General features: G+C 46.5%; 1 protein-coding gene across 2 annotated transcripts in view; it reads left to right on the top strand.

Annotated features, from left to right (window-relative positions):
* Window positions 1–3,937: 3,937 nt before the first annotated feature.
* The window catches only part of PRRT1B (proline rich transmembrane protein 1B), a 34,140-nt gene continuing 20,805 nt past the window's right edge, over window positions 3,938–17,272 (top strand). The window contains exon 1 of one of the 2 annotated variants that reach the window (XM_089913920.1): window positions 3,938–4,174. In XM_089913920.1, coding sequence (XP_089770046.1) covers window positions 4,039–4,174 — 136 coding nt within the window. In that variant the 5' untranslated portion in view covers window positions 3,938–4,038. The remainder of the gene's footprint in view (window positions 4,175–17,272) is intronic. The other variant, XM_022578384.2, reaches the window with a different exon arrangement.

Raw genomic sequence — 17,272 nt, forward strand, 5'->3', positions numbered from 1 at the left:
TAGTGTTTGCTTTTCTGGTCTGATATGGCCATGGCTAGATAGTGCAAAGTTAAACAAGGTTTGGTTACATATCTTGAATAGCAGTAAAGCCTCACACAATCCGTCACAAGGGCAGAAATAGGAGTAAACCCATGAATAACCAAAGTGGCCATTAGTAAAAGTCGATTGTGCAAAAGACAGTTCTTGAAACAAGAGCTCTCAAAACATGGACTAAGCCTCGGGGTACGTTGTTATAAAGCAGCTCGTGTGTCGTGAGGAGGCAGCGATGGTTTATTCTTCACCATGATTGGTTATAATGTTAGGATTTTCTTAAACGATAGGGAATCGGTTACCTCATACCAGTTTGGGGAAACAGTTTCAGTTGTGCTTATGATTTCCAGAGGCAGAAGGAAGGAATGACCCCGGTCAAGTTACTCTTGCAAAACAAGCTAAATTAAACTTTATGTGTACAGGTAAGCCGTCACCGAACCAAACCGGGGTCTGTTTGCCTGCACACAGCAAAGCCAATCTACTGACACTGGGTAGCGGTGAAGGAAAATAAAGCGTTTACTGCAGGTGCCAAGCAAGGAGTCCAGAGGAGCTAGTGCTTAAAAGGCCCAAACTCTCCAATGGCTTTCAGGGAAGGTTTTTAAAGACAGGGTGAGGGAGGGTGGCTGTGGGGTGTGTGATCAGCTGGTGGACATTCTTCTGATGGGTTAGTGGTGAGGTCATCAGGAGTCAACATCGTCAGCTTTCTGGTTCCAACCGGTCTGGGGTCTACGTGCTTGTGGGCAGCATGCAGTTAACTTCTTCCACCTGGTCAGGTTTTCAGTATCTGCAAAACAGCTCGAAGGACGCGGCTCGGAATATTAACTGTAGCCCTTGAGGAGGAACTAAAGGTCCTTGACTTTGTTTAATGGCTAAACCATTATTTTGTTTTGCTTGACTGTTTTCCTTTCTGCATTTTCCCACTTCTCTGATTAAATTTGCTCTTTGGAACTTGGGGAAGGCCTGGGAAGCTAACGTTTTTCTACAGCCAAGACGCAGGTGGAGGACATGGCGGGGTTAGGGTGTGTGTGGGGGGGTCTTCTTTGGGAAGACCCCGTAGGGTCCTGCTCGGTTACAAAACTGGTTTTGTCTGTTCGGGCAACTTTCAAGGCTGGTCTTCGTTTGTGTTTTACTTTAACAAGCCCATTTTCCTGATGGGGAAATTGAGGAGCAGAGAGATTACTTGGCTCGCCCAAGGCTTGCGGCCGCAAATGGACCTCCAGTCAAGATAGCTGAGCTAGCGTGTTTGCACAGATAACACGCTCCAGACACGGAGGAGTGCATCATCGTCCCGTTCCAAGACAAGAAAGGTAAATACGGTATCCAGGCCCTTGAGAGAAGAAGGTCCTCGTTGCCGTGTGCCCATAAAGGAGCCGGGAGCAGATTGTGCCTTGTGGGGTGGGAGTCAAAGCCACAGCCCCACTCACAGCTGCAGGGTTCTGGGACTGGCCCTCTGCGTTCCGTGCGAGCCTGAAAGGGTCTGTGCTTTTGTGAAACTGAAGCAAACTGCTACCCCAATGGCTCTGAGTAGAGTCCTCTCCCAGAAAGTGGAACGCTGGGCCTGACAGCACGTGGGCCACCTACATGGTGCAGAAACCCCAAGTGGAGAAATAAAAGATGGTCCAAGCCAGTGACTTCCTTAGAAGCCACCATAGAAGCCACCTGCCTCATACCCCAGGGCACACGTGCGGTACACACACGGTGCCTTTAGAAGTTGACTCCTGCTGACCATGAAATCATGACGTTGCTGAAGGCCACGAAGAAACCCCCCACCGTGCAGCAGTCAGCAGGTGTGGCAAATGGGCCGAGTCGCATCTAAGAAACGACAGTGATTTGAAAAGGATTTAAAACCAGGTCTATAAAAGTGTTTGAAAACATGGCAACTAAATGCAACACATAATCCTGGACTGGATTCTGTCCTGGCAAAAAATGCTCTGGAAAAGGCGTTGTTGGCTCATTTGTCCCAGTCTTGAAACTTGTCTCTGAGCTTGAAATTATTTTCCAAGAAAAAGTTTTAAAAACCATTTGAAGAGAAAGCACATGGAATAGAGTGCATCACCACAGAAAAGACATTATGAAAAACATGCAGATTTTAAAAGAACCAAATGAAAATTTTAACCGTGAAAAGTAAAGACATCAAGATGCTTTGCAGAACCCCCACCCCCACCCCCGGCCCAGCTGTGGTTTGTCTGAGGTTTTCTCTCGTGTGATTGAACTTATGGATTCTTGGAAGGGATATACAACATCAGAGCTTCAAAATACCTGCACCACCTCTGTTTCCTCATGGTTACTCTTCCCATTTGTTTATTTCTGTCTCTTTCGATGAGATTTTTTCTTCCCATCTAAGGTGGATTATCCCTGTCCCTGTTGATACTTTAGAGCAGGGGCCTCGAAAGATTGTTAGAAGTTCTGAGTGTGTGGGTGAGGTTTGTTTGCCTGGGTACGTTCATTGAGGAAACCCTGATATTTCTGTACGTCTGTTGGTCTTTTCTCTGGGGCTGGTCATAATCCCAGGAGAGAATTCTTCCAGTCTTCTGCCACAAGAATGAAGTCCTGACTGCTGGCTTTCTGTGAGCACAGGAAATGAGTACCACAGCAATGGTTTTAGAACTGAGACCAACAAAATATTCTTTCCAGGGAGGAGTATTTTGTCACTGACATTGTTTAGAACTACTGTCCCATGGTGATTAAAAGCAGAGCAGCTTTTAGCCAGTTTTATTATTGTCTTCAAACAATGCACCCCCTTGTTGCCTGCACCCACCCAGGGTGGCCCCCTTCCACCCTGCTGCCCGTGGTGTGTAACATCCTCCCCCTCCTCGGGCTAAGCTCTGGGTTGTTTCACTCTCTCCGGCTTAGCTTTTGCCTCTTCCGTCATCACCAAAGCCAGCTCCCTGCGTTAAATGTCCCGTTTCTTTTAAATACTCCAGGTGTTTCTGCTTTCCCAGTTGGATACTGATTGCCCCAGAATCAAGTCGTGCTTCCTTGTCTGGAGACTCTCTCTCATGGTGAGTTGTTTGCCTGTGCATTTTGCCTTTGGGGGTTGTGCGCTTATGTTTAGGGCGCTTTTTCTGTGGGAATCTTGTCATCTTGGATGGGGGTTGTCCCACCAGAGTAGTTTTGCTTGGGAGAAATCCCAGCGCTCTTTCCTGGAGCCACTTTTTTTTTTTTTTTTTTTTTAATGTCAATTTTTAAAGTCGGGGTTTCTGGACCACAACAACGGGCTGAACTTGAACCCCAGACCCATGTGAGGAATAGGCCTGTGGTTATAATTCCCAGGGAGACTTTGTTTCCTCCAGACCAGCTTCCTCGTCTCCTCCGTGAGCCATGGGCAGATTTATTTTGTGTTCATCGCTCTTCATCCCACCTCCCTGCTTCACAGACCCAAGGTTTCATCTCCTGTCCACGTCTGGGTGTAAAACAAGCCTAGAACAGTTGAGAGACCACTAACCCACCACGATGCACAGACAGCACCCGCCTCCATCCCCTCCAGGCTGTCTTCCTTGGTCCCTGGGGATCTCCCTTACTATCTTGGGAGCTCCGCCATTAATTTAAATTGCCGTCTGGCTTGCCTACGTAGTCTAGCATTTCTCGGTGTTTGGAGTGAGACCTGCTTTGAGTTCTCCAGTCTGGTAAGTTTCAGGGAATAGAAGTCTCACACACGTTGTTTTAAAACCCAGGAGATTTCATATGACAATCTGTATTTCTGGCTTGTCTTGCTGGGCAAAATAAAAGGGAGGATTCGACAACTCGGATCCCCAAGGCCTTTTCTGGCCACAGATGGATCCAGCCGTGCTCTCCGGCTTGCCCCAGTCTCCCCCTGCCCTTTCCCAGTTGGGCCTGGGCTGCTTCCCTCCTCCCACCCGCCTCCAACTCGGCTTCCTCCCCGGGGGGCCGCCGGGCGCGGGTCCTGCCGAGGCGGCCAGGCTGGCGGGCGCCCGCAGGTTCGGGCCCCAGCGCCGGGGCGCGCGTGGAGCCGCCTGTTGACACAGCCGCGGGCAATCCAGGCGGTCAATGATTAACCGGCCGCGCTGCCGGCACCAGGAAACCCGAGCCGCCCGCGAAAGCGGAGCCGGGCCCGACGGCGGCGGCGGCGGGAGGCGCCGGGCGCGGGAGGCGTGCAGCCCAGCTGGTCTCGCCATGGACGCTGGTAAGAGCGGCGGGCCCGGTGCGCGCTCCCGGGGGTCCCGTCCCCCGGGGAAGGCGAGGGCGACCCCGCCCCGGGCCCCGAGGCTGGCCTGCCCTGGGACGCCTCTCTCTCCCACCCGGAACTGAGGGGCCCGGAGGCCGCTGCGGGGAGTTCGGGCACCTTGGCCGCAGCCCCCTCCGCCGGGGAGGGGCAGCCCTCGGGCGGGCAGCAGATGCCCGGCAGTGGCGATGTGGGGGGCACGTTCCCCTCCTTCCCCCACGCCCCGTCCTTCCTCTAATGACTGTTCACCGGACAAAGGTGGTGAACGGGCTAGACTGCAGTCCTTGGAGCGGGGAAGGGGGCCACCCTGGCAAGGGGGGCAGAGACAGGGCTAGGGAGGGAGAGAGAGCCGGGAAGAGACGGCAGGAGATTCCGCAGACTGAATCGGGGACCGAGAGAGGCGGGGCGGGGGCCGGGGGCGTGCTAGGTAGCTGGGCAGACGGGGTGCGGGGCGCGGGGAGGCTCAGCCCGGCAACTCCGGCGGCCCGCGGCGCAGCCAGCCCTGGGCGGGGCGGGGGGGCGGTGAACTGAGACCCCGGCCTTGCCCTCGGGAGTCCCAGGCTGGCCGGGCAGGGGGTGGTGGTGACGGCGGCGGGACCCGGAGCGGCGGGCGGTGCGGAGTCCGCCTGACCCACCGACCCCGCGAACCTGGGGCGGGACGCACCTAGATTTCTTGTGCAAGGGGCTCCCGAGGGGTTGCTGCTGCGAATGGGGACCGGCCCCGCCTGACTCATCTGTCGCCAGCACCCCGGGCCCTCGAGCACCTCCCACTAAGCTCCCGGCCCCCCTTTCCGGCTGGAATGTCCCGCCGAGGCTCGGGTGTCGAGAACCCGAGAACCCGAGGCCATGGCCGGGCAGCCCCGCCAGCAAATTTATTTATTCTGCAGCCCTATCTCCGCGTCATCGGGCCAGGTATTTACCCAGGCGGCCCGCGTAGCTGCGGTTTTTGTTATGATAACTGGGGCAGGGGCTCGGCGTCTCCCCGGGGCACTCCCGTGCCAGCAACCAAGGGAGCGCCTCCTAGGCTCAGGTTACCTGCTGGGAGCCTCAGTTCTCTCACCTGTGAAACGGGATAATAAGACACACCTGAGGCTGACCTGAGCTACTGTAAGGAAGCTCAGAACAGAGCCTGAGCATGTGTCCACTGTTACTATTTTTATTATTTTATTTTAATTAATTTATTTTTGGCTGCCTTGGGTCTTTGTTGCTGCCCGCGGTCTTTCGCTAGAGCGGGGGCTACTCTTCGTTGCGGTGCCCAGGCTTCTTATTGCGGTGGCTTCTCTTGCTGCGGAGTACGGGCTCTAGGCGCACGGGCTTCAGTAGTTGTGGCTCGCGGGCTCTAGAGCGCAGGCTCAGTAGTTGTGGTGCACGGGCTTAGCTGCTCCGTGGCATGTGGAATCTTCCCGGACCAGGGTTCGAACCCGTGTCCCCTGCGTTGGCAGGTGGATTCTTAACTACTGCGCCACCAGGGAAGTCCCTGTTATTATTTTAAAATGATGGTTACTATTATTATTCTCATTTACAGGTGAGGAAAGGGAGACGTGGAGAGTTTGTCTCTAAGGTCGCAGAGCCAGGGTTCACAGGGTGGCAAAGCTGGCTCAGGGTTAATGCAGATGTCATGTCTGTTCCTCAGGGCCTGGCACCCGATAAATGCTTAAAAATGGTAGCTGCAGTTCCGAGCACTATCACTGCTATTCCCTCGGACATCTTAGTGGCAAAGCTTCATCCACTTAGCAGCCCCACAGGCACCTGACCCTGCTGAAATCATGGTATTTTTGTGGGGTTTGTGTAGAGAATTCTTTTTTTTTTTTTTTAAGTATAGTTGATTTGAAGTATAGTTGATTTCCAGTGTTGTGTTAGTTTCAGGTGTACAGCAAAGTGATTCAGTTATGTATACATTCTTTTTCAGATTCTTTTCCATTATAGATTATTATAAGGTATTGAATATAGTTCCCTGTGCTCTACAGTAGGTCCTTGTTGTTTATCTATTTCATATATAGTAGTTTGTAGCTGTTAATCCCAAGCTCCTAATTTATCCCCCATCCCATTCCCCTTTGGTAACCATAAATTTGCTCTCTATGTCTGTGAGTCTGTCACTGTCTTGTAAACAAGTTCATTTGTATCAGTTTTGTAGATTCCACCTGTAAGTGAGATCACATGATATCTGTCTTTCTCTGTGTGACTGACCGCACTCAGTAATCATCTCTCGGTCCGTCCAGAATTGTATTTCTGAGCCTAGAACACTAGTCCACAGGAGTTGCCCAGTGGAAACGTGTGGGATTGAATGGCTGGCGGCTGGGTGCCTCTGCCTAGCTGCATATTCACAGAGTGGTTTGGGGGCTTTGTGTACCAAGGGTGGTGGATTTTGGCTGAGAGCTTCATAAGTAGGTCAGCCAGTGGCCCCTGGGCTTAGAGGAAGGCCCTCTAGCGTAGACAGCAAACACAACGTCTCATTTTCCCCACAATGTTCCTTTTGTTCTTGCTGCCTTATTTGAAAACTCCAGCCCTTGGCTGGGTCGGTGAGGTTGGGAGCTGCCCTGGTGTCTCCCGCAGGGATATTTAGGCCACACCCACCCTCCAATAGATCAGCAACCCTGAAGCCCCCCACGGAGGTCCTCTTGGAAGAGCCCAGCTCTCTGGATCAAACTCAGAAGTCGCAAAACTTGCTGACGTTACGTGTGATCTCATTCCTCATTGGCTTTGGTTTCCCCCACTTCTCACCGATTCCCCAAACTGGCCGGAACACCCTTCCAGTTTCTCATCTCCCAGCCGCTTCCTAACCTCAGATGACGGTAGCTAGGGTTAGCGGAGCGCCCAAGCACTGTACATGCGTACACTCATTTCATCCCCACAATAACCCCGAGAAGTGGTGACGTCCCCCTTTTAAGGGTGAGGAAGCAGCCCGGGCAGTCTGGCCCCTGAGCTCCAGCTGCTGATCATGCCCCAGAACCTCAGCCCAGGGACTTCCCTGGCGGTCCAGTGCTTAGGACTTGGTGCTTTCACTGCTGGGGCCCCGGGTTCAATCCCTGGTCGGGGAACTAAGATCCTGCATGCTGCGTGGCATGGCCAAAAAAAAAAAAAAAGAACCTCATCCCATATCCACCAGGCCAGCTCTGCCCTGGGCACTGAGAGGGGAGAGAAGAGAGATCTGATCTGCCCTGTTGCTCTTGTCAGCTCCCTTCCCCTCCTCCCCCCGGATGCTGCTAGGCCTGGTGCACTGCCTCCGTACTGCCCAGGTCCGTCCTTTTGGCTGCGTTGGGTCTTCATTGCTACGTGCAGGCTTTCTCTAGTTGTGGTGAGCAGGGGCTACTCTCCGTTGTGGTGTGCGGGCTTCTCATTGCGGTGGCTTCTCTTGTTGTGGAGCACGGGCTCTAGGCGTCTGGGCTTCATTAGTTGTGGCTCGCGGGCTGTAGAGTGCAGGCTCAGTAGTTGTGGCGCACGGGCTTAGTTGCTCCGCAGCATGTGGGATCTTCCCGGACCAGGGCTCGAACCGGCGTCCCCTGCATTGGCAGGCGGATCCTTAACCACTGTGCCAGGAGGAAAGCCCAATATTTTCAACTTTTGATGGGTTTCTCAGGAGGTAACCCCATCGTGAGTTGAGCAAGATCTGTACCCTCAACACTTGGGTTTTAAACAGCCCCCATTTATTACTGCACAGCCTGGTGTGGCTGGGCTGGGTGCCTGTGGCTTGAGTTTCTCCTGAAGTTGTAGCCAAGTCATCAGCCGGGGTGCAGTCACCTCAAGACTCAGCAGAGGCTGAAAGGCTGCCTGCAAACGCACTCACCTGGTTGTTGGCAGGTTTCAGTGGCTCCTGGGCTGTTGGCTAGGGCCTCAGTGTCCTGTTGCATCACGTGGGCCCCTCCCACCATGGTTCACTTCCTCCTGGAGTTGCCAGAGACAGAGCAATTGACAGGAAGCCATGATCTTTTTAAAACCCAATCTTGGGACTTCCCTGGTGGTGCAGTGGGTAAGCCTCCACACTCCCAACGCAGGGGGCCTGGGTTCGATCCCTGGTTGGGGAACTAGATCCCGCATGTGGCAACTGAGACCCGGTGAAGCCAAAATAAATAAATAAACGAATAAATAAATAAAATATTAAAAGAAAAAGCACCTAATCTCAGAAGTGACCCCATACCTGCTGCCATAGTCCCTTCATTAGAAGTCATGCACGGAATTCCCTGGGGGTCCAGTGTTAGGACTCTTACTGCCGAGGGTGCAGGTTTGATCCCTGGTCGGGGAACTGAGATACCACAAGCCGAGCAACATGGCCAAAAAAAGAAAAGCCACGCAGTAAAAAAGTCATGCAGTCTGGGACACTCAAGGGGAGAGAATTACATGTCAGGAGGCAGGGAGCATAGAGCTGCCTCTGCAGACATATTCCAGTGTGGATACAGCACAACTGCTTTATCCATTCATCTGGTTGTGGACTTTGGAGGTTGTTTCCAGTTTGGGTCTACTGCAAACAGAGTTTCTATACAAATTTGTGTGGTTCTATATTTTTATTTCCCTTGAGTAAACACCTAGGAGTGGAATAGCCGAATCTTATGGTATATGTATATTTAACTTCTTAGGAAATTGTCAGACTGTTTCCCAGAGTGGTTTTTACTATTTTATTTTCCTACTTGCAGCGTTTGTTTACGTCCTTACCAAACGTGCTAAGGTTAGCTTGGTTGGTTTTGTTTTTAATTTTAGCTGTTCTAATGGATGTGTAGTGATAAGTCGTTTTAATTGGCATTTCTAACTTTCATGGCATTTCTGATGACTAAAGACATGGAGCATCTTTTTATGTGCTTATTGGCCATTTGAGTGTCTGCTTTGGTGAAGTAGACAAATATTTCGTCCACTTTCTTATTGGGATATTTGACTTAGTATTGAGTTTAAGAGGTCTTTAGGGAGGCCTCTGAGAGAAGAACAAAAGGGCCTGCTGGCTGGGAACCTGAGGGCAGCCTGGATACCTCAGCATGGGTGTAGTCAGGGAGGCGCTGCTCAGAACCGCCAGGACGGGCACTGGACAAGTTCTGACGACCAGGTGGCTTCCAGCAAGGGGCCTCCCCTCCCTGAACCTCAGTTCCCCCCCTCCCCCTGACAACAGGGCTGGTAATCCCTGTTTCATAGCATCAGGAGGTTTCGATGAGATGGCCCCACGCCTGAGGCTGGGCACATGGTAAATGCTCAATAAAGTGGGCTACTGTTATTGTTTTCATTATTCTAATTGAGAGTGCTTAAGAGCCTGGGCTCTGGAGCCGGACAGCCTGGATTCACACTCTGGCTCTCCCTCTTCCTAGCTGGGTGACCTTGGGCAAGTCACTTTGCCTCTCGGGCTACAGTTTCCTCCTCTGTCTACTGGAACTAATAATCGCTTTATACAGTGTTGATACAACTCCTTTGTCTGATGTATGTGTTATATTTTCTCCCACTCTGTGATGTGACTTTGTATTTCTTAGTGATGTCTTTTGAAGAAAGTTTTTTATTTTGAAGTCCAATATATGCATTTTTTTTCTCCTATGGATCATGCTTTTGGTGTCATACATAGTATTTATTTATCTAGTCTAAGGTCACAAAGATATTCTCCTATATTTTTTCCAGAAGTTTTATAGTTTTAGGTGTTACATTTGGGTTTATGATGTATTTTAGTTAATTTCTGTGTATGCTGTGAGGAAAGAGTCAATATTCACTTTTTTCCCACAAAGATAGCCAGTTGCTCTTACACCAGTTATTAAAAAGACTTTCCTTTCCCCATTTGGCAAAAATCAACTGACCAAATAGATATGTGCGTCTGTTTTGATACTCTACTATTTTAGTGCTACATTGATGTATGTGTCTATCATTTCATTAATATGAACTGTCTCGTTTATTGTAGATTTAGAATAAGCCTTGAAATCAGGTAAAGTCCTCCAGTGTTGTTTTGTTTTTTTAAAGAATGTCCTTTTTATTTATTTTATTTTTCTAAAAGCCAAGCATTTATTTTAATAAGCATGCATGGTTAATATTTTTTTTAAGATTTTTTTGATGTGGACCATTTTTTTAAAATTAATTTATTTATATTTATTTTTGGCTGTGTTGGGTCTTCGTTTCTGTGCAAGGGCTTTCTCCAGTTGCGGCGAGCGGGGGCCACTCTTTAACGCGGTGCGCGGGCCTCTCACTGTCGCGGCCTCTCTTGTTGCGGAGCACAGGCTCCAGATGCGCAGGCTCAGTAGTTGTGGCTCACGGGCTTAGTTGCTCCGCGGCATGTGGGACCTTCCCACACCAGGGCTCGAACCTGTGTCCCCTGCATTGGCAGGCAGATTCTTAACCACTGCGTCACCAGGGAAGCCCCATGGCTAATATTTTTAAAGTGAATTTAGTGCTTTACAACAGTTAGAAAACTTTCTGTTTAGACAGAAAACTTTCCCCAACTTCTTTACAGTTATTTCAAAAGGATTACATGAATTTATTATACTCTGTCCTGTGTTTCATCCTCTTATATTACGATAATGCTAATATTTTATGCTAATTCTTACTGAACTTCGATAATCTATGTCATATTTGAAAAGTTAGAATTACACCTTCTGGAAATCTTCAAATAGTTACAATCACTGAGAACATTATTCTCACATGTCCATTTTAAGAAGAATTTTAAGGAAAAAGAAGTCTTCCCCACTAATCCCTCCATTCCTCACACCATCATATATAACATATTTTTTCACCTGCTTGGAATCGAGAATTATGTGGTCAGCCCCAAATCCTTCCTACCTAAAATACTCTTTCATCCTTTAAAGAGTTTTTTGTTTATTTTTTTAAATCTTTATTTTTTCTTGGCCGCGCTGTGCAGCTTGCGGGATCTTAGTTTCCCAACCAGGGATCAAATCCGTGTCCTTGGCAGGGAACTCCCCAGATATTTTTTCCTTGCGATGAGAACTCCCAGGATCCACTCTTTTAACAACTTTCATACATAACATTCAGCAGTGTTAATTTATCATGTTGTACATTACATCTCTAGTACCCATCTTATAACTGGAAATATTTTTATAATTTTATCTTATAACTGGAAATTTGTACTTTTAAAAAAAAATTTTGGCTCTGCGGCTTGTGGGACCTTAGTTCCCCAACGAGGGATCCAACCCGCGCCCTTGGCAGTGAAAGCACGGAGTCCTAACCATTGGACTGCCAGGGAATCCCCTGTTTTTAAATTTTTCAAGCCGTTAAAAAAAATTGAAGTATAGTTAAATTACAATATTGTGTTAGTTTCAAGTGTACAGCAAAGTGATATATATATATATATGTATACCCTTTTTCAGATTCTTTTCAATTATAGGTTATTACAAGATATTGAATATAGTTCCCTGTGCTGTACAGTAGGATCTTGTTTATCTCTTTTATATATAGTATTATAGTTTGTATCTGCTAATCCCAAACTCCTTATTTATCCCTCCCTCCCCCCTTTCCCCTTTGGTAACCATAAGTTTCTTTTCTATGTGTGTGTCTGTTTCTGTTTTGCAAATAAGTTCCTTCGTATAATATTTTAGATTCTGCACGTAAGAAATATCACGTGATGTTTGTCTTTCTCTGTCTGACTCACTTCACTTAGTATGATCATCTCTAGGTCCATCCATGTTGCAGCAAATGGCATTATTTCATTCTGTCTCTTTTTCTTTTTTGGTTGAGTAGTATTCCATTGTGTGTGTGTGTGTGTGTGTGTGTATTACACATACATACATATATATATACACATACATATATATATATACACCACATCTTCTTTAACTCTGACTTTTTATTTTTCTTTTTTGGCTGTGTTGGATCTCTGTTGCCGCGCGCGGGCTTTCTCTAGTTGCGGGGAGTGGGGGCTACTCCTCGTTGCGGTGCATGGGCTTCTCATTGCGGTGCCTTCTCTTGCTGCGGAGCACGGGCTCTAGGCACCCGGGCTTTGCCTATTTTATCTGATATAAAAAGAGCCACTCCAGCCTTTTTTGCTTACTGTTTATTTGGCATCTCTTTTTCCACCCATTTACTTTCAGCTGTCTGTGTCTTTATATTTAAAGTTTATCTATTGTAGGTTGCTTGTACGTCTTGGTTTTTATTCATTACGTCAATCTCTGCATTTTAACTGGAAAGTTTAGACCATCAACATTTAAAGTAATTATTGATATGGTTGCATTTAAGTATATAATTTTATTACTGTTTTCTCTTTGCCTCTGTTTTGTTCCTCTGGTTTCCATCTCTTCCACTCCCGTGCTGTGCCCCACTCCCTACCTTTTTTGGGTATGACTTAAATATTTTCTAGTATTCCATTTTATCTCTTGGTGTTATGGCTGCATATCTTCCTGTTATTTTTTAGCGGTTGCTCTAGGGGTTAAAATACATACCTAACTTTTATAGTCTAGTTTGAGTTAGTATTGTATCGCTTCCAGTAAAATGTAGAACCTTGTAACCTTAGAGGTCTCTTTACCCTCATGCCCATCCATTTATAAGCTTAATAAGTGTTATAGTTTTCACGTGTAATACATCTGTACACATTGCAAACTCATCATAAAATCTTATAATTTTGGCCTTCCACCGGCATATATTAGAGGATTTAAGAGGAAAAAGTTATCTTTTATATTCATCCCAATAATTATACATCTGTGGTTCTTCCTTTATTTCTGAAGTTTCAAGTTTACCTCTGGTATTATTTCTTTTCAGCCCAAAGAACTTCTTTTAGCCTTTCTGTTAACAGAAGTTCTCTGGCAAGGAATTCTCTTAGTTTTCTTTCATCCGAGAATGACTTTATTTTACCTGTGGTAGGCAGAGCTCTAAAGATGACACCCAGGTTTCCCTTCCCTAGTTATTCAATCAAACACCAGTATAGGTACTGCTGTGGAGGGATTTTACAGATGGAATTAAAGTCTCAAGTCAGTTGATCTTAAAATACAGAGAGTTTTTTTCTGGGTGGGCCTGACCTAATCAGGCGAGCCCTTTAAAAGCAGAAATATCTCTCTACCTGGTAGCAGAAGGGAAGACAGGGAATTTTGAAGCATGAGAGGGATCTGATGTGCATCCCTGGCTTTAATGATCGAAATAGTCACATGGGAAGGATGGTGGGCAGCCTCTGGGAGCAGAGAACCTCAGACCCACAGAACTGGAATTTGCCGACAACCTGAATGAGCTTGCATATAGATTCTTCCTTAGAGCTCCAGGTAAGAGCCCACTCCAACTGATACCTTGATGTTGGCCTGGTAAGACCCTGAGCTGAGTCAGCCTGGACTTCTGACCTACAGAACTGTGAGCTAGCACGTGAGCATTTTGGTAATTTTTCCCCATTAAGAAAATTGTTGTAAAATACACATAACGTAAAATTTATCATCTTAGCAATTTTTAAGTGTACAGTTCAGTGGTACTAAATGCATTTACACTGTTGTGTAACCATCACCACCATCCATCTCCATAATTTCTTTCATCTTTCCACGCTGAAACTCTCTACCCATTAAATAATGTCTCCATTCCCCCCCCCGCCCCCCGCTATCCCAGTTCCTGGTAACCACCATTCCCCTGTCTGTCTCTGAGCTTGACACCTCTAAGGACCTCAGACAGTGGAATCATACAATATTTGCTTTTTTGTCCCTGGCTTATTTCACTTAGAGTAACGTCCTTAAGTTTCCTCCTTGTTGTCATAATTTCCTTCCTTTTAAAGGCTGAATAATATTCCATTGTATGGACAGACCACACTTTGCTTATCCATTCATCTGTTGGTAGACACTTGGGTTGCTTCCACCTTTTAGTTTTTGTGAATGGTGCTGCTATGAACATGGGTGTATAAATATCTCTTAAAGCTCCTGCTTTCAGTTCTTCTGGGTATATACCCAGAAGTGGAATTATTGGTTAATGTGGAAATTCTATTTTATTTATTTATTTATTTAAAGCATTAATTTTTTTATTTAGCCGCACCATGAGGCTTGTGGGATCTTAGTTTCCCGACCAGGGATTGAACTCAGGCCACAGCAGTGAAAGGGCCGAGCCCTAACCACTGGACTGCCAGAGAATTCCCTGGAAATATTCTATTTTTAGTTTTTTGTGGAATTGCCATATGGCTGCACCATTTTACATTCCCACTAACAGTGCACAAGGGCTCTGATTTCTCCACATCCTAGCCTCTGGGTTTTATTTATTTATTTATCTATCTATCTGTCTATTTATTTATTTATTTATTGTTGCTGTACACGGGCCTCTCACCGTTGTGGCCTCTACCGCTGCAGAGCACAGGCTCTGGACGCACAGGCTCAGCGGCCATGGCTCATGGGCCCAGCCGCTCCGCGGCACGTGGGATCCTCCCGGACCGGGGCACGAACCCGTGTCCCCTGCATCGGCAGGCGGACTCTCAACCACTGCGCCATCAGGGAAGCCCGGTTTTATTTATTTTTTGATTGTAGTCATTATATGGATGTGAGGTGGATGGGTGTTGTAAGCTACTATATTTATGATAATTTGTTAGACAGCAATAGAAAATGAATACATGCCTTTATTCCTGAAGGACATTTCCTTTATGTTTTATTTTATTTTTATTTTTTGGGGCCTCGTGGCACGTGGTACCTTAATTCCCCAACCAGGGGTCAAACCCGCCCTCCCCTGCTCTGGAAGCACAGAGTCTTAACCACTGGACTACCAGGGAAGTCCTTGAAGGACATTTCCTTTAGATATCGATTTCTGGGTGGATCCACTGTCTTCTGACCTCGGGTCGTCTCTTGACTATCTATGGAAATTCAAATTGTTGTTCCCCTGTATATAACGTGTCATTTTTCTCTGCCTGTTTTCAAGGCTTTGTTGTTATCCTTGGTTTTGAGAAGTTTTATGGTGATGTATCTGGGTGGTTTGCTCCCACAGAGTGCCTGTTTTGGATTTTCTGAGTTTTATGAATTTGTCTTTCACCACATTTAGGAAGTTAGCAGCCATTATTACTTCAAATATATTTTTCCTAAAATCTGTCCTGGGACTTGACTGGTACATGGAGTGAAGACCTTCTTGTGTTACCACACAGGTCCCTGAGGCACTATGCTTTTTTTTTTTTTTTTTCTTCACTTTAATCTGTTTGTTGGATTGGTGCTTCTTCAAGTTCACTGACTTTTTTCCCCTGTCACCTCCATTTTGATATTGAGACCAATCAGTGAATTAAAAAAAAAAATTCAGTGTAAAGCAATTATACCCCAATAAAGATGTTAAAAAAAATTCAGATACTATGTGTTTTAGCTGAAAATTTCCAGTTGGTTCCTTTTGTTTCCCATCAAACTTCCTAATTCTTTATTGAGAGCTTTTCTCAAGTGTGTTTATCTTTCCTCATGGAGCCTAGTTCTAACAGCCGTTTTTTTTCTGATAATTCCAACGTCTAGGTCATCTCCAGGTGGACATATGTTGATTGTCTTTTCCCTTGAGGACTGGTCACATTTTCCTAGTTCTTTGTATGGTGAATGATTTGGGGATTGTGTGCTGTACATTGCGAATATTATGTTGTGTAGGTTCTCAGTCCTGTTATAATTCCCTGGAAAGTCTTGATATGTTTTGTTTTAGTAGGCAATCAACCTTGGTAGTTTCAGATCACTAGTTGTTTCACCTTGTATGAGTAGCATTTCCAATCTTGGTCCAGTTTTCTGTTTTTGTATTGAGGTACAATTGCCATAACATTACATTAATATCAGGTGTACAATGTAATGATTTGATATTTGTATATATTGTGTAATGATCACCACAATAAGTCCAGTTAACATCTATCACCATAATAGTTAGAAAAATTGTTTTCTTGTGATGAGAACTTTCAAGAACCACTCTTCTAGCTACTTTCAAATATGCAATACAGTATTTTTTTTTAAGGTTTTTTGTTTTGTTTTTTGGCTGTGTTGGGTCTTTGTTGCTGCGTGCAGGCTTTCTCTAGTTGTGGCGAGCGGGGGCTACTCTTCGTTGCAGTGTGCGGGCTGAGACATTGCTGTGGCCTCTCTTTGTTGTGGAGCACGGGCTCTAGGCGTGCGGGCTTCAGTAGTTGTGGCACACAGGCTCAGTAGTTGTGGCTCACGGGCTCTAGAGTGTAGGCTCAGTAGTGGTGGTGCATGGGCTTAGTTGCTCCACGGCATGTGGGATCTTCCTGGACTAGGGATCGAACCTGTGTCCCCTGCACTGGCAGGCAAATTCTTATCCACCACGTCACCAGCAAAGTCCCAACAATACAGTATTATTAACTATAGTCACCATGCTGTACACTACATCCCCAGGACTTATTTATTTTATAACTGAGTTTGTACCTTTTGACGCCCTTCACTCATTTTGCCCACCTCCATCCCCACTTCAGGCAACCACCAATCTGTTCTCTATATCCATGAACTCAGGTTTTTTATTTTTTAATTTTGTTTTCAGATTTCACATGTAAGTGAGATCATGCAGTATTTGTCTTTCTCTGTCTGACCTATTTCACTTAGCGTAATGCTCTCAAGGTCCATCCCTGTTGTTGCAAATAGCAAGATTTCATTCTGCTGAATAATATTCTTTTGTGTGTGTGTCTAGATATATACCATTTTCTTTATCTGTTCATCCATCGGTGGACACTTAGGTTGTTTCCACGTCTTAGCTATTGAAAATAATGCTGCAATGAACGTGTGAGTGCATATAGCTTTTTGAGTTAATGTTTTCGTTTCCTTCAGATAAATACCCAGAAGTGGAATTGCTGGGTCATATAGTAGTTCTATTTTTAATTTTTTCAGGAATCTCCATACTGTTTTCCACAGTGGTGGCGCCAGTTTATGTTCCCACCAGCAGTGCACAAGGGTTCCATTTTTTCCACCTCCTCACCAACACTTGTTATTTCTTTTTGATGATAGCCATTCTAACAGGTGTGGGGTGATATTGTGGTTTTGATTTGCATTTCCCTGATTGAGCATCTCTTCATGTACCTGTTGGCCCCCCTTATGTCTTTGGAAAAATGTCTGCTCAGATCCTCTGTCCAGTTTTTTAAAAAAATTTATTTATTTATTTGGCTGTGCCAGGTCTTAGTCGTGGCACACGGGATCTTAGTTGCAGCATGCAGGATCTTAGTTGCAGCATGCTTGTGGGATCTAGTTCCCT

The sequence above is a fragment of the Delphinapterus leucas genome, chromosome 6, assembly GCF_059928025.1.
Source record: "Delphinapterus leucas isolate spDelLeu-1000000601 "Yukka" chromosome 6, BTC_Dleu_Yukka2, whole genome shotgun sequence".
NCBI classification, from domain to species: Eukaryota; Metazoa; Chordata; class Mammalia; order Artiodactyla; family Monodontidae; genus Delphinapterus; species Delphinapterus leucas.